The 18,490-nt window shown below is 39.4% G+C and overlaps 1 protein-coding gene across 1 annotated transcript in view; it reads right to left on the bottom strand.

Annotated features, from left to right (window-relative positions):
• The window catches only part of ALPK2 (alpha kinase 2), an 80,481-nt gene that overhangs the window by 22,631 nt on the left and 39,360 nt on the right, over positions 1-18,490 (bottom strand). The window contains exons 5-8 of the mRNA XM_088152832.1: positions 9,366-12,324; positions 7,868-8,015; positions 4,373-4,500; positions 4,240-4,275 (exon numbers count right to left, since the gene is read on the bottom strand). Of these exons, the coding sequence (XP_088008958.1) occupies positions 4,240-4,275; positions 4,373-4,500; positions 7,868-8,015; positions 9,366-12,324 (3,271 nt within the window). The remainder of the gene's footprint in view (positions 1-4,239; positions 4,276-4,372; positions 4,501-7,867; positions 8,016-9,365; positions 12,325-18,490) is intronic.

Raw genomic sequence — 18,490 nt, 5'->3', positions numbered from 1 at the left:
TTCCCTGGCATTAAATATATACAGGTAGACCTCATTCAGTGACTGTTTCATTTAGTGACCATTTGCAGTTATGACAGTGATGAAAAAGTAACTTTATAACCAAACCTTGCATTTATGACCTTTGCAGGTCTGTAAAGCAAAGGAAAGATGAAGTAAAATCACTTAGAAACCACTTCACTTAATGGCTGAATTACCAGTCCCAATTGTGGTTGCTAAATGAGGACTACCTGTATTAATTAACCTGTCATTCTGTTAGATGAGCTAGGACTCCAACCTTCCCTCAGAGCTGTCCTTCCACTCAGTTCTCCCTGCCCTCCAGAGTATAAACTGGAATGGGGTACCCTGTATTATCAGACTTTGATTGACAGTTCTAATGCCCAATCACCACAAACTTTCAAAGCAAGCAATCCAGAGGAGAAAACAAAAGGGAAAGTACAAGGGAATGTCTACAAGCTTATACGAGTTTTCAAACTGTCCTTCCTATTGCTGACTCTCATACTTCTTGAAAATGCACTGCTGAAGCTCAAGAACTTTGTGGTTTCTGATCACCACAAAGATCTAAAATACCCCAACAACTAGAACCCACTCTTAAAGTCTGTTCATATAACTCTGTGACTCATAGTTACTACTTTTCTCTTGTGATGACGTATTGCTCTTCATAAACAGGTAGTTCTGTTGCTTAGCTGAACACATGTACCATTAGTCACTTTCTGGGGGAGATGGGCGGCATATAAATTTAATAAATAAATAAATAAGAAATTGATATGTTACTGAGGCTGGAATATAATACAGTTACTGGAGAGTAAAGTCCATTGACATTGGTGGAACTTATTTCTGAATTGGGGTGCCTAAGGCTGCACTGTGACTAGCAAATATTTGGGTGTGGAAGCTGCCTGCAAACATGTTGGCAATTTTGTAGAAAGAAAATCTGTTAAGCTTTTCATTTTCATTGGTAAAGCAATACTTGATGGTAGTCACTCAAAATGGATAATTATAATATACAATATAATTAATTAGCTGAAATGAAATGAGATTGATCTATGGAGCCCTTAACAGGTTGGGTTTAGTCTACCATAAAACTTTGTTCTGGCATTACAGTAGTTCTTATTCCTTCTGGTCATTTTATGTTGCATTATTCCAACAGAAGAGTCACCCCACAAATCTTACAATAAAATGATAAAAAATAATGAAGCCTTCCATCAAGTGCATAAAACGTTCAGAAAAAAAAATGTCTATTCCATTCACATTATTCCAATAATTTGAAAACAATTTACAGTGAATCACCTTTTTTGTCATATTTCCTAGATCTACTTAGTTGTACACCTTTTATCCATAGCTCTTTTCAATACTCTGCAGATCCACTTTGTAGTAAGTTAGCTCTTCAGGGGTGTCTCTGCTGTGTGTGTGTCAAAAAAGTCAAGATGGCAGTGCAACCATGGAATCAAAGCCCCACTCCTTTATTATATGCTGGACACGTGCAACACATGTAAAAAGAGGGTGGGGCTTTGATTGCATGGTCATGGCCATCATCTTGACTTTTTTGACCTCCCATGTGGACACCCCTTGCCCTTCCCCAACCTGGATATTGGATTTCAATTCCCATATTCCCCAAGTACCATAATCAATGGTCATACTGGGGGGAGTGGAGAAAATCATAATCCAGTGTATCAGAAAGCCATGTGGATGGGATGTAGACATGATTAGGTTTCCATACACATGGAGAGATCATCAGAAGAACTAGCAATATCTATTCCTGCATGAAAATCACATCTTTCTTGCATCCTAAGAATCCAACGATGTATTAATTGCATTGCTATTCTCGTCAATAGTTATAGCTGTCTGGACAGTTTGTAGATGAATGAATTCACCAAATAAATCTATGGAAACATTTGCTATGTCAATAAGAATGCCGGTTTCTACATTCTCAGTGGCTATGTATCCATGGGTGGCAACCTGCATATCTCCTTTCTGTGGGGGCCAGCATCCCCTCTGGCACCCCTCTGAAATTTGGGCACTGGCCAAAATTCCTGACATTTTGAGACAGAGACAACTAGAAAGTTGTAGAATAAGCACTAAAACATGCTTAACACAAAGGAGAAGAATTACTACCCAGACACCCAATTACAACAAATCCCTTCTCCAAAAACATCTTGCATTATTGTCAACCTACTATGGCCCTTGCTTCCCAGAACTTAAAAGTGAACACAATCAACCCGTGGTTAATACTTGCAATTGTCTTGTTGTGATAATGGAGTTATCTTCCGTTCAACTCATATATCATTACTACACCAAATTCCCTTTTAAGAACACTCAGCATGCATCAGATCTCAAGACTGAAAGTACATAAGGAAACATTTGTAGTTAGTAAGTAAAAAGCCATGCACCTGTTTTAAAGGGAATGGAACAATTAATCCTGCATCTTGAGGAGTCAGAACAAGTCACCATTCAGTTGATTGAATGACCAAAAGTTGAGTAACATGTTATATATGGCATTGACAAAACCTGTTGGCAAAAGCATTATCTATGTTTAGCACAGACACTGCAGTCCACATGCTGATGTGATTAAAGAATCAGTAACATATGAAGAAAACTTTTCAAAACATTATTTGTTGCCTTTCTCTTTGGATAGGAGACAGACAGACGGAAAGGTTAAAGTGCAATCCACCAGTCCTTGAGCTGTTGTAAAAGTATGTTGGCACATTTTGACCATATCCTGTGGACACCCCAGGAGGACTCAAAGACTGGTGGGTAAAGAGCTGTCTCTCCCCACTCCTCCTGCTGCAGGAAGACATGGTTGTTTGCTCACCAAGCCTGTGACTCCATGGATCAAGCCAAAATGTATAGATGTAAAGTCACTAGATTCAGTGAGATTTACTCTCTGCTATAGAGCCTGGATCACAAGACTTAATTACTTTCAGAGCATTCCTCCTCCTCCAGGTGGGTCTGCTGTTAATTTTGTATAAGTTTTCTATAACTTACTGTTGATCTTTGGTAGGTCACTTAGAAGCAACTAGGTGCAAAGGCAGCATGGAACGAGGATAAATAAAGAATCTCTTACTCCCATGGAAATGGTCACATAGCCTTCTCATTGCAGGAGAAACCACAATTTAGTTGGGTGGAGAGTTACTATACCCAAATCAATATATATAAAATTTTCTCTTCCATCTCACGAGTAGTTGACCAGGGAAGTTAAATTGTAGCACACTAAGATTTTTCTTTTCTCAGCTTCCTCCTGATCATGGAATTATTTTTCAAAGAAGTAAACCTTTGGGAACATGTTTCTTCCTCCTTCTGGAGCTTCATATCTGAGACTTCAACAAACTCTTCAAAATCAGCAGAGAGATGGAGTCCTTCCTACAGCAGCTTAAAGTGGCCAATAGAATAAAAGAATCTTAAGATTGGAAAGGACCATTGGGGTCTTCTAGGCCAGTTTCCAAGGGGCATATCTACTCCTGGCCTCCTACCCCCAGCATATCTACTGCTGGCATACAACTTCATCATATGTTACCTTCAGAGGTCAGGTTACATTCTGAAGTTGCTTTTCCATGTATATTCTTCAGGCAGCAACCACAACATCAATTAAACCTAATAGATTATATATATAGCCAAAATTGTGTCTGGAGAGCAGAGGAAGAACTACTTTAAAACTGAAATATTGAAGGACAATTTTTAGGTTGCCTCCTCTGGGGCTAGGGATAAGATAAAGCAAGGGTATCCTCAGGGTTTGGTCAAAAAAGTCAAGATGATGGCTGTGATGGTGCAATCAAAACTACCTGTCTTTCATGTGGGTTGCCCACATGACACACAGCTTATGTAAAGTAAATGAGGTATCATCCTTGAGCCTTAATTGTGAAAAATCTTAGGTCCTGTGCTTCTTTTTAAGGATGAAGTCAAAAGCAGGATTAGCTATCTCATCTTCAGAATCAGTTTGCTCAGTGTTGATAGGCAGATACTCAGCAAATGCTCAGATAGGTCTTATCTTATTCCATACCATTTTTCTTGTTCCAGAATGGAAATAATTAGCATGTGTTTTGGAGTGAAACCTTAAGGCATCCCAGCTTAAATTTGTCAAGGATATGCAAAATGAACCCCAATTTGGTTATAATTTTGCATAATTTGCATTGTTTACTGTAAACCACCCAGAGTCACTTCCTATTGAGATGGGCGGTGACCAAATTTGAAATATAAATAAATAATTCTGCAACAGTTTATATAGGAAAAAACATCACATAGTTTTACCTTCAACATCCTGAAGACTGGAAAGATGTCCCAAAACTGCAGAGGGATGAAAAGCAATATAATCAGAATACAGCCTATAAATTGTTAATTGCAGTTGTGTTTTATGTTTAAGGAATCATTCATCATATGTTACCTTCAGAGGTCAGGTTAAATTCTGAAGTTGCTTTTCCATATATATTCTTCAAGCAGCAAAGATATAGGCCTTGGTCTTTTTTCCCAGCTTGAACTATTGCCAGAGACACTGGAAGGTCATCTCTTGCACTAGAAAATACATCAACATTTGAAGGTTCATATTTTCAGAAAACAAAACACAACTTGCTTAATTTTTCAGAGGCATTTGTCTTTTAATTCTTTAAAAATGTCTCCCTCCCCCCTTATTTTATTAGATTTTTCCCATCCTTCAAGCCTATACTGTTGGAATGCAATAAAATATTGCTCTGTTGGAGCAACAGTCAAGTAATGGGGTGATCTCAGGCGTAGATTTAAGGCCAGGGAGGAACTGTGCACCTTAATGCTTGCCTTAGTTTTAAGATGAGCTTTGTAATTTGCTAAGCCAATTTGAAGTCTAAACCAAGGAAATGTAAACCTTAGCAACCCTCTGTTGAACACTAAAAATATCATATTTGATCATGCCAGAAAATCAGGCATGTAAATCAAAACATACGAATGTCTAAATCATAGGTATCTAAAACAGCCAGACAACTGAAAGCTTTTCTTTTCTTTCTTCCCAGCCCTGGCACAAGTTTCATTTGGCAATGTAAAACATTTGTAAGGCATACAACCCACAGGAAGGAATTCTCCAGATTGTTGTTGAACTTGAGAATTATGTAGTAGGGCTGTGCTATGCATCTGACCACATCTGCAGTGCTCTGCAACTTACGAGAACACGAATGAAGCAACTCTGTTCATTAAAGCAGCAGCATTTTTTGGTTTGCATCATGTGATCCTTGCAAAAGGCTTTATGCTGGTCTTTGACCGTAGTAAAGATTTGATTGATTGCAAAAGGCTTTAATCATTTGCCCTTTGCAAAACATCTCATTCCAATGCTTCACACAACACAACCACCTAGAGTCACTGGGAGTCAGGTGACATATACATTTAAATAAAATAATAACAATAACAATAGCAATTGACTGATGGTGACATTGACAACATCACCATCAGTCAATTGCAAAAGGCAGCTTTACTTGGAGCAATTTACATCCTGCGATGATACCTTTAACACCATCACACAACATCTGCCTATCCCAGGTCCTTGGGAAGGACTCGATAGGTGGATAAAAATGCCAAATCCAGTCTAAACATCTGGCTGACTGTCAACCATCATCATCATGTGTAATCATTATTTCCTAGTCCTCCAGTAATGCCACTGCTGAGAACTTCTGCTTCACTTCCCTTTACAAACTTCCTCATATACCTTCACCTTGCATGCAAACTGAAAGGTTTCACAATTCAGAAGAAGATAGCTGCAGTTTGTAATACCAACTTCTCTTTATAGCCTCCAGATGTTTTGCAAGTTAACTTCTTCCAACATACCCAATGGTCAGTAATTATGAGAATTGTTGTCCAAAACATCTGGAAGACACTAGATTGCCTAACTCTGCCCTCACCTAATGAAGTCATCAAGGCACAGAATCAAGTTATGCCTCCCTGCTCTGTTAAAACTTTACTCACCACTAGGATGAAAGACTTCTAGCCAACATCAGCACAAGAAAATCCCATTTTGCACATCATGCCCACCTTTCATTCCTCAATCATGACTGGAAAAATTCATCTCACAAGGTCATCACGTAGTTCTCCTCTTTCAAGTAGAGAAACCCCTTCCTTTTTCAGGTAACTAAACCAATAAGAGTTTGGTTTATTGGTTCATTCCTGTTCAGTCTGGTCTGTTCCACTACTCAGCAGCTGGATTCAGACATGGTGCTAAGGTAAACTGTGTTTTCCTTGATTCTGGCTCAGTGAAATATATACCCAGCTAGTGTCGTTTGTAAACCATGGTTTATGGCTTAGCATTATTAGCATATTAGCTAATTTTAATATGGATATTTATATTTTCATTGTTTTTACTGTTTTGGATTTTCATTGTGAGCTGCCCAAAGTCACTCTCTGGGGGAGATGGGTGGCATATAAATGAATGAATGAATGAATGAATGAATGAATGAATGAAAGAAAGAAAGAAATGTGAATACATTGTGGCTTATTCAACTAACCATTCTTAACATAAACCAGACTTACAGCAATGTGAGAACCCAGCCAGTAATTCCTAGATTATCTGGGCTTAACCTAATGTGGTTTTCTTATGTGTGTCTGGACTCTGTCAGCCTCTCTTCACCATATTTAGAATTAGGGTCCTCCAAACCCCAATAGTTCCACAGCTTTTACCAGTCAAGTTCAAATACTGCCAGTTTAAAACATCATTTAATTTTCTAAAAAACTCTATTATTAACAATGACTGGTGTGGGTCTTCCGGGCTGTGTGGCCGTGTTCTGGAAGTTTTGTTTCCTAACGTTTCGCCAGCACCTGTGACCGGCATCTTCAGAGAGCAGGAGCAGTTCTCTCTGTGCCCAGGGTGATGTAACCCTTTTGTGGGTATTTATAGAGATCTGAGGGAGGGGAAAGGGAGGGATTGGGGGTGTGGGGGGGGTTGAGTTACTGAGTGGCTGCTTGTTTTGGTGTCAGCATTTGTGTGTATCTTCCTGGGGATTAGGCAGGGGTTTTTTTCTTCTATTGAATTGTTAACGAGGGGCTGCTGGGGGTGATTAGCAAGTTCATTGTGTGAACTGTTCACATGTCCTGGTGGTTGAGCTGAGTTTGTTGACCTTTTGCAGGCTGTATTTTTCAGGATTGGTAGCCAGGTTTTGTTGATTTTTAGACTCTCCTCTTTTTTATTGAAACTGTGCTGGTGTTTGTGAATCTCAATGGCTTCCCGGTATAGCCCGGTATAGTGGCTGTCGGTGTTGTCCAGTATCTCTGTGTTTTCAAATAGGATTTTGTGTCCAGTGTGCTTGAGAGACCACCCTGGGCACAGAGAGAACTGCTCCTGTCTGTGCTCCTGCACTCTGAAGATGCCGGTCACAGATGCTGGCGAAACGTTAGGAAACAAAACTTCCAGAACACAGCCACACAGCCCGGAAGACCCACACCAGCCATCATATGCCGGCCATGAAAGCCTTCAACAATACATCTATTATTAACGTTTTTCTATTTTCTTACAAATCATGCATTCATCGCTTCTAAACCATAACATGATTATTAACTCCCTTCGGCTTAAGCGTAATCTTCCTATGGAGCATCAGTCTGAGACCTGAAAATATTGTATGAATGAACATACACAGTAACAGTGCTTACAGTTTGCATTAGAATTTGGAAACAAGAAATCAAGCATACTTAAGTTAATAAATATTGAAAATAAAAGGCAATGCCTGCCATGTCTTCTCTGTCCTATAATTCTGCATTTTTTAATCTGCGCTCCATGGACGCCCCTATCTGTGAGTGGTTTAACAAGACAAAAGCAGCCTCCTTCTCCATCACAAAATACAATAATTATAAAATATATACCCCCCCCCTTCTGTTCACAAAAGCACTACAAAGCACATTAATACAGGGTTCTTGCCTTGGTTCTACTTACCTTCTGTGAACTCGAGCAAGAAGCTTAGAATCTTTTGTCCAGGTAATGGTGGAATCTGAATGGATTTCTCCAAACTGGCAACATAATTTGATATTTCCAGAGAAATCAGGAAACAGTTCTGCTTGGATTTTCCTCAGCAGTTTGGGTGCTTGAAATTTTTTTAAAAATGAGTTATTGAGGATGAACATATATGTACAGTAGCATTTGAGGATTAACTTGGATATTCTACATCCCTTGAGCCATTTCAATTGACTATTTATCGCTCTGTATATATATTTATTCCTTAACAATATATTGAATATAGAGAAAACATCGGTGTTTTATAGTGTTCTTTTTAACTCAAAAGAAATAAAATCTTGCATGTCATCCTTGAGCAACCTTCTCTAATCTCTTGCTGTCCAAACTACAGCCCATGAAGAATGATAGGAGTTATGTCCAACACAGCGAGAGAATACCAGGTTGTGAGGAAGGTTGACCTAGATTATAGATAAGATCACTAGAATTGTCTCCTTTGAGACTACTGAGGTGAGGTTCACAGACAGAAGACCAAGTTCAGAATGTGTGTCCCACATCCAAATTCTCACCAGTCCTGTTTGCAACTAAGCTGTGGGAACTGCAGACTAATTAACCTCCCATGCTTTGATGAAGTCAGTTTATATCTCATTTAACTCTAAACCCCATATTTGTATTTATAAGCGCACATTTATACAACTAGGTGGACATTCTGGTTACAGTATAACTGCTCAGTTAGTTGATCAACAAATGGCAACTACATCACAGGTGACCCATAGATCCTTAGGAGCAGATTCTACAGCTCTTCTAAAAATAGCCACTGAGTTGTAATTTTTAACATGACAAATGGAGGGAGTATTAAATACAAGGGGAACAAGAGTGCATGGATGTTCTGAATTCCAAGTTTCTAATTTAAAATGCCCATTATGAGTTTACATTAGTTCTCCACACGCTCAACAGCTATTTTAATTATTTGGGGAATATTGTGAGCTCGAAACAGATCATTTCAAACTAGGGGAAAAAAAGCTGTTTTAAGTTCAAACAACTTCCACAACATTTGGGAGCAAAGTCCCTTTTTGAATATGAAATAGACTGTTTTGCCCTTGAAACAACTTTTGCAAATTTCAGACAAGGTGTTCTGAATTTAAAATGCTTTGCACACCGCTAATGAGGACAAGACATATTAACAATTTAGTTAGTTAAAAACAACCCATTTTGGAGTGCAGCCTATGATCCACTGCTAAAAGGCCCTTGGTGACCCAAAAGTTGTATCTCAGTTTCTCACTGATTAAATAATTTGGGATTTGGAAAGGTCCATACCTTAGACAAGACAAGGAGAGAATCTCAGAATCAGTCTTTGGCATCTTTACTTCCAAATATCCTCAGGAAGCAAGAATCTCTGCCGAATATCTGGGGGAACTATTACAGGGAATTACTGTTGACAAAAAGGTAACTAAAAAGCCCCCACCTCACTTTCTAGACATACCTTTGTTGTCCTTTTTGTGTAGCATTTTCCGTTCTTCTCTCTTATCTTCCTTGGGTGTAAAATCAGTCTCTGTTCTCCAGATGTTCTTAATGCAGCTGGCATTGTTACAGACATTTTCCTTTGTTTTAAGACATGGTTTCTTAAACTGCACCTTAGACATCATCTTCTTTACTATTTCTTGCCCGTCCTTCATGTCATCAGCACTTTTGTGAGGGGACAATGGCTTGGAGATTTTGGAAGCTTCTTCTGATGTTGTCCTCTCATTTTCTATTAAACAAATATCTCCTGCATTTGTTCCTAATGTGCATGGCTGAGTTTTGACCTGTGGTAATGCTTTTTCAGAATGATAATTGTTCTCAGAAGCACAAGGCAAGGAGCTCTCTAAAGTCCCCACTCCATGCTCAGATGAATTTTGCCTCTCACCGTCTGTAAATGCGCTGCTTTGATTGTGGTCTGTGGTTGTAACTGTATGTCCACTCTCTAATCTTCCTACCAGAACAGCAGCTTGCTCATTGGAAAAATCCATGAATGGAGGCATAGAGTCTGGGTAGTCGTGCCAAGAATACATCGGTTCTGAATTAATGAGTGCCCTCATGTAAGGCTCCACTTCACCTTCTTCCAGATTATCTCCAACTGACTTTTCAGTTTCCCTGGTATCCATTTCATATGGCATAATTCTGTTCTGACTTTGTCTTTCCATTTTTTGATACTCATCATGACTATCATGCCAAGGATGCCCCTGTTCTGAATCCATTAGAGCTCTCATATAAGGTTCCGCTTCAGCTTCCTCAAGATCAGATGCAACAAACACTTTGCTTTCTTTCTCTGACTGTATTATTTGCGCCTTTTGGTTTTCCTCTATCCCTTTATACTTATCTTGCCATGGTGACACTGTCTTTGTGTCCGTGCTTCCGTCCATGCCAGTCTGGCTGGATTCGTTTTGCCCAAGATGTTTGGCTATCGCCAGTATGTTTGCATTGCCACTTTTCGATGCTCCTTTTAGTTTATTCATATCCTGATCATGCACTGTTTTTTTGCCTATCACACCATTCTGAGTGTTTGGGCTTGTGCTACAATTCTCAGTGCTGGTAGTAGTTGAAGACGGCACCATGTCTGAACCTGCCAATGTATTCGTTTCCAATGGAGAACCGGCCAAATCCGAATCTAAGCTTTTAATGCTCCCATTCAAATGTTTCACAGCAGTGGAATTTTTCTCTGATGCTAATTGTTGGGAATTGTACGGTGGCAACTTTGAGATATGTTTGGAGTCCAGGACAGTTGGTTCCAGACTTGCAGCAAAGTCTGTGCACTTTTGGCTTGTGTTGGTTTTAAAATTCTTGTTAATTTCTAACAGCACCTCAGTGAAAAATCTAACTTTGTATGATGCTATGAATATGGGTTTCAATTTACCTCTTTCTATACTTTTATCCTGGCTTGTTTTCTCTGGTGCTTGCCAATCATCTTTAGGCTCAGTGGCCATTAGTGAATTATGCTCCTGAGTGTGGTAGATGTAATTCTGTGCATCAGGTACAGCTTTAAAATCTTTACTGTTACTATTATTGTGACAAATACCACAATTCCTTTCTCTTTTTGCATTCAGTTCTGACTTACTTCTTTTTCCCTGAATTTCTTCCTTGGCACTTGTACTGTTTGCCATAACAGAAGTCTGCTCTTTACTTGTTAATGGATCCATAATCTTCCCAGAGAAAATTTTGGATGAATTCTCTTTCAATGGACAGTCTTTTATTCTTGACTGGCTTACTGGACCTCGACGTTGTTTCAGTGGTAACTTGCTAGCTTGCTTCGCTGTGTGGCCTCTTTTCCAATTAACATTCTGTTCAGTAGGAGGGAACTGGCTGAGACTGTTAGGAAGCTGTTTTAATAAACATTTTTGGCTGGGTTCTAAAGGATTGTCTGGAGCATCTATACATCTGAATGTAGGTTCTTGTTCACAACACGGGAAAGCTTCTTCAGCCTTAACGGTGTCTTCCTGATAAGCAGACTTCTGAATGGATCCATTGTGATCATGCTGGGCTTCACTCTGCTTACCTGGATATCTTCCCTTCTGGACATTGCTCCTTAAAAGGCGAACAGATGGCTTCTCTTTTTTATGTTGAAAGACAGAGTGCAGACCTATGGAACCTGGTTCTTCAGGCAGTGTCATGGAATTGACTTTGGATGTATGGCTACACACTTCATCTGTTTTTAGCAAGTTGTTAGAATCAGTATGGACTTTCATTTCTGTTGCCAATTCTGAGACATGCTGATTATCTTCTGTTAAATTTCCTGGCACACGCTGCCTACCACTTACATCTGTAATAATTTTCAGTCCTCTGATCTCCTTGGCACCAGCAGTCCCAGCTGCTAAACTCTTGCCCCCTTTGCTGCTGCAACTGAAATCATCATCCCAGTCTTCTTTCTCAAAAAGTTGTTTCTGGAAGTGCTCACACATTGATGAAGAATCAGCACCTCGGTCCTTAAGTCCTGCAGATTCCAAGATGCTCTGGAAATTGTCTTTGGATTGATGTTGAGCCCTAGGAATATCATGGAGTATTTTTATTTGGTTGACCTCATGGGGTTTTCCTACGCATGCCTTTTTCATTTGTACATCAAGCATAGACACTGGAATATCACATAAGGCACTGGGGTAATCACAGCTTGTCCTATTATCCACCGTTGGGAGATGAGGAGCTTGGTTCCAGTCTGGCTTCTGCTCATCAGCCTCATGAGTCCCATCACTTCCATAAAGAGCAACAGTGTTTTCCAAAGTTACTTTGCCCATCGGAGATCCAGTTTTCCTGTGGAGCTTTTGCAAAGCAGAATTTTCAACAGCCCCAGAAACAGTGTTTACATGGGAAGGTGTGAAAACAAGTCTCTCATCTAATGTAGGATCTGTTGTAAATAGTTTTTGATCATTGCTTGATGCTGAGGTTTCAGGGTCAATTTCTTGTTGTTCTGTCTAGAAAAAACAAGATGAAGGGAAAACAATGAAAGAAGCACATAAAGGAATTCAGTACTAGGCTAACTGACAAGTAAACCAAGTAACAGAAAAAAGTATAATGCTGAATCATAAAGGTACATTGTTCTAGTTACCTTCAAGGATGAGCCAGGAGACTGTTGATTGTTATATAATATCCATATAATGATTGATGTCAACTAACGCATTAAGGCTTGGTGCAAAACCTGTTTAATTTTAATAGGGTTTGTCTTATACCCTGTTGCGTTAAAGCTTTGCAACTTTACAGCATGTTCAGATAAAAGTTAAGCATTTTAATCCTCTTTTCCCAAATGGGAGAAATTTAACTCCATGATGAATCTTTCCTTTACAATCAATAGGACATAAACTTGTTTAACTCTGACTGGATCATTCATGTTTATAGTTCCCAATCTTTTATTATTTTAGCCCAAGCCATGCTGAATATAAGAAATATTTGGAAAATATAATAATACTGGCGTAAATTTTTGGATAAACCTTTTTGAATAATTGCTGTGCAACTGCTCCACAGTAAACAGATTCATTCTATCTAGTCTAACCAATCTCGGATGATCTTGAAAAATTAAGCAGAGGTGGACTAGTACAATACTCAGTGAGAAACTCATCAGGAAATATTAGGGCTGTAGATTAGATTAGAAAGTTGGGAAACCTTCCCAAGAGAAGAGAATTGCAAACCCATATATTGTTGCAAAGAAAACTACATGAATGTGTCCATGAAGTCACCAGAAATTGAGTTCAACTCAAGTCTTTACCTTTATCAGGAGTTGAGCACAAACAACAGGATATTTTATTTGATTATTTATTGTTTTAATTTCGAGGCCACCCAACTTCATAGCGACCCTGGGCAGCTTGCAGATAAAAATTGAAACAAAATATATCAAGGAAAAAGAAGGCAACTCACTGGAGACCAAACACCAAAAATTCAACCAGCAAAAAAGTCAACCAAAGGGGCTCAACCACCATCCTAGCCCAGGGCCAGGGAGAACAACCAGGTCTTAATCAGTTTATGGAAAGTCAAAAGGTTGGGCACAGTACGAATCTCGGGGGGGGGGTATCATTCTATAGGGCATGAGCCATCACTGAGATGGGACACTTTGTAGGTCCCACAAGATGATACTGCTTAATTGATGGGACCTGGTATGTGCCCACCCTAGCCGATCTCGCCAGGTGGGTAGAAAGATATGGAGACAGGTAGTCCCTCAAGAATTCAGGCCCTATGCCATGCAGGACTTTAGAAGTGATAACCAGCACCTTGAATGGCACCCAAAAACCAGCGGACAACTAGTGCAGCTTGTGAAGCAGTGACTCACCCATCACTGCCTGCACCACTGCATTCTGAGCCAGCTGTAGCTTCTTAGTAGTCTGCAGGGCAGCTCCATGTAGAGCACATTATAGTTATCCAATTGAGAGGGGACCAAAGATCTTCCCAGTCTTTACATCCAATGTTTAGCTTCCAGGAACCTAGAGTTCAGCCTGGTTAATCAAAATAGTTCTTATATTCTTTTTCTATGCCACAGATTTATTGATACCCAGCTTAATCCTGGTTGCTACCATTCCCCCCACAGAAGAAAGACTTAAAGCTTTCTAGTAAATTTCCAGGGAAAGGAGAGTTCTATAAGTTTTATGCTATGATTATATATTGTTATATTTTCTCTGTTTTATTTTGTTTTACATAGGCTAAATTTGAAATCCATCACTACAAACTGATTATACTTTGATTAAAATAAAGTGGGACTTAATTTCCTATTTACCACTGGAAACATTTCTCTTATTCTTCTAATTTTAAAATATATTCCAAAAACAGAGAGTGTAGCCTCAGGTTATCTATTCAAATATATTTCATCAAATGATTATAGCCTTGTTTAAAAATTGTTTAATTTAGTGCAGTTTGATTAAGTACATCCTCTAATACACTTTCTCTCTCTCTCTCTCGCCCTCATACACACATACGCACACGCGCATATATAATCAGCATTTCAATTTTGCCTAATGCAAAAGTATTTATATGAAGGCTGTGTCTGTATAATGATCCTATCTCAGGATAACATACAGTATTTTGAGAACATATTCTATTCATTTTATAATCCACAAACATGTATGCCATAATAAAAATGTTAGTCTTTAAGATGCCACTCAACTCGATTTTTGCCACAACACAGGTTAATTAGACTACCTCTCTACAATCAAAGTTCAATGTTAGCTTTCTGCAAAAGTCAGCCCCATTTCTGGTTGCTTAATACAACCTCTACTTAAATTATGCTTAACCTTTTAGTAAATACCTTGGAATCTTGCTAACATCATCTGATCAGTCTGCCTACTCTGCAGGTGGTGGTAGAGTGGAAAATGAAAACAGGCAGCTGTCTCTAAGTTATCCGAACCACTAATTCATGTAGCAAATTATTTATTTGCATTCTAATATATGTGGAGTTGTATGTATCTCATAGTGTCTCTTATTTTTTGAAAAATGATGTGTTTGAGCGTTTCAGTCAGCAAAAATTCAAAACATGGAAGCTGTATCTTCGGAAAGCAGGGGCTGAGATGGTATCATGTCTCGGTTGAGTGAGAACAGTTTCTGATAGAGCAGAAAGGATGTGGTTAAACTACAAACTACAAACCTCTTACCTGAACTTTCTGTGACCTCAGTGCAAATATTTCTATTTTCACTTATTAAAGTTATATCTCCTCTTTCTTGCAGATGTTTCATACTGTATATAGTTCTCTTACTTTCCTTTTGATCCTTCCAAGAAACCTGTCAGGTGGTTGGGTCTGATGGGTTCTACCTGGTCTGGTGAATTTCATGGCCAAATATGGATTTGGCCTTGGGGCTCCCCAGTTGTAGTTCAGCATTTTATAATTGTTAGCACTGGAATATGGGCAGCCAGAACTGTGGTGTGTGGTAATGGAAAGTTCTTAAGTTGCTATAGGCTGAACTGAATGCTCTCACCTGTGTGCCTGGCTCCCTATCATGTGTGAAGGTCCTCAAGAGTTTTAGGCTAGACAGCATCCATGACAGGAAATCATTCCTAGTCACTGGAGTGCCTTTATCTGCCCAGCCTAGCTCTTGGATCTTCACAAAAGACACGCCTGGACAATAACAACTCTATCAACCTCTGAGATATTCAGCCTTGTCACTTGTCTCCATTCTCATTCAGTAGCTGTCCATAGTTCAGATCTGAAAATTGGATCTTGTCCTGACCTTCAGAACTCTAAGTCAGCCAATGCCTCCCATGAGCTAAGAGGATGTAAGGAAATGTTGAGACAAATCTTGCCACAATACAGGTTAATTAGACTACCTCTCTACAATCAAAGTTCAGTGTTAGCTTTCTGCAAAAGTCAGCCCCATTTCTGGTTGCTTAATACAACCTCTACTTAAATTATGCTTAACCTTTTAGTAAATACCTTGGAAATATTGGGATACCTGGTAAAGGCAGGCAGAAGATAGACTGAAAAATAAACAGGGAACTAGGGCCTGAAGCATAAGGAGAACCATCTTTCTCCAAGAAAGATCCAGACCCGATTTACAAGTGTTATGAGAATACCAGACCTAAGAAACCAAAAGCCTGACTTCTCTGATGGAAACATGAGAGGATCAAATAGCTGTTTCAGCCTTCCTTCCCCTGGGGCTCACTCTAGTGCAGTGTTGTCCAAACTTGGCCACTTTAAGATGAGTGGACTTCAACTCCCAGAATTCCTCAGCCAGCTGGGGAATTCTGGGAGTTGAAGTCCACTCATCTTAAGGTGGCCAAGTTTGGACAACACTGCACTAGTGGATTGTGGAACACAGAAAGAAAGGCCCCTTATTTGAGTCCCAGTTGCTTCTGCTGACCAGGTAAAATAAGATGCACAAGTCCAAATGAGACCAAAGTAAAAGAAGCCCTGAATACAAGGGAAGGCAGTAGACTGCATGAAGCCCGGCACCTATTTGGACCCCTCCAGCACCCCACTGAATTTCAGTGGGAAACTTCTATTGGAAAATTACCATAGGTAATTGCCAGTTTAGTTTGAACCCAGCACACTCCCAGGCAGTCCCTATATGTGGATCGGGGAAGTGCACACACCACTCAGCTCAGCTAACAAAAATATAGCTTGATTTTATTTATGAAACATCAGCAAAAAAACCCCCCAAAATAGCTAACTGTCAAAAACAGGACAAAAAGCAGACCAAAAAAAAAAAAAAAGACAGAGACAAAAAAACTAGTTTACATTATCTATATATCTATATCAAAAGCACAGAACTTTGCAGAGCCACTGGAAACAATATGGCAGATAATTAGTGTGGACATTACAAAGGGAGGGGCCTTTGATTATTCCAGGCCTAACCCATTTATGTACATAATAGCAGCAGAATAGAGATGGAAAGTGGGACAAAGGGTGATCCTTCCTCTATTTTGCACCATTAAAGAAACAATTTAATATTTTGATTTAATATAGCTGCCCACTCCAGAAGACTCAGGATGGACAGGTATGATATATCCAACAAATTCAAGTTATGATTCCTTCCCTTCCCTTTTGTTTTGTTTTCAAAAATAAGGGTAGGAATGAGAAAGGGAGACCTCTGAGAAGCAAATTGCACACTACTTCTCAAAATGATGCCAGCAAATGGCTGACTAGAAGACTTTCTGTTCGTGGGGCCTGTCGTGTGAAATGATCTCTCTGTGACAGGTTTCCATGCTGGGGCTTTTTAAGTCTCTTTTAAGATAGACAGACAGACAGACAGACACTGTATATACAGTATATTATTTGGTTTCCTTTGGCCACTAATTGCCCCAAATATTTTAGAGCATTGTGCCCTCTTTGAAATCACTTCAGAATTTATACACATGAGAAGTAGTATGCAAATAATTTGATAATAGGAGGGAAGGAGGGAGGGAGGGAGGGAAGGAAGGAAGGAAGGAAGGGAGGGCTTTGGAACTGTAGCCGAAGAGCCATAACTTTCAGCACTTTCTGTTTATCTCCTATCCCAAATTTGCCTCCCAGAATCTTACATGTCGAAACCAAATAAGCAGTTACATTTTCCAAGCAGCTAATAAACCATCTTCTCCTGACGTGCAATATGTAGAAATAAATATAAATATTGAACATTTATCTCTCTATCTTGGAGTTTGGATCCTGGACATTTTTTATATTTTGGGTCAACGTTCCTATTCCAGACTCAGATTGAGAGTCCATACTCCTCCTACGCATTCTGTCCGTGACAAATTCTACATAGAGCACGACATTTAGGTTATCAAGAAAATCATTATTCCCAATAAGTAAGAACAAAAACACTTAAATGAATTTTTTTGTTTGTTTCCTCGCTACTAAAGGAAAGGATTTTCTCCCTCAAATTGTTCAACCACTGGGGACATGCACCGCCTATGTAGAACGTGTCAGCAATTCTCTAGTGTTCATTCAGCAGGGAGCAGGTTTATCAAAAGCAATATTTATCACAGAGAAGAGAAAAAGTGGTACACACAATCATGATTTATCCTCATCATAAAAGGAGGAAAAAATATGCCAGGGAAGGCATCTACAGTTGCTATCATCCAGAAGAGGGCCGACAAAAGGAGGATCAGGAATAACCTAACCCTAACCCTGCTATCAAAGCAAAGCCAGTATTCCAGCTGCATCCCAGATTCATGTCAGGGATAGAGTGTCCCTGCAAAAAGAGGCTGAGATAGCGGACTTGAACGAGCAAGAGAAGAGACATTGTGGAAGCAGATCGCTACTGTGATAGCTGGATTGGCTTGCTAACCAGGCCATCTTTGCTTTGAATGGGAACATTCAAAGCAGCAGTGGATTTAATCTAGATGTAGGCCATTTCTCCACAAGTGACTTCTAGCATCTTCTGGTGTCACCAAGCCATTATAAAGATGATCTCATTGCTGTTGTAGAAATATGAGCTATATTAGATCAACTAGGGAGAAAAGTCAAATGAGCCAGATGTGACTCAGGTTATTTATTATTTATAAATCAAATTTATAAGGCCACCCAACCTAACTCTGGGCAGTTGTCTGAATATTCATAAATGGTACTATTGGTATTACTTATGTTTTGTTATCACTTCTATTAATGATCTCAAGCGGTGAGAACTGATTAGATTTAATTGCCCAGAAGATGTCAGCGTGTCTGAATGATCCTTAGGCCTGAA

This window comes from Python bivittatus, unplaced genomic scaffold (genome assembly GCF_059951505.1).
Source record: "Python bivittatus isolate LINGU-HERP-01145 unplaced genomic scaffold, Pbiv_v1 ctg000570_np1212, whole genome shotgun sequence".
NCBI classification, from domain to species: Eukaryota; Metazoa; Chordata; class Lepidosauria; order Squamata; family Pythonidae; genus Python; species Python bivittatus.
Note: the sequence above shows the minus strand (reverse complement) of the source record. Positions and strands in the feature narration are given on the sequence as shown.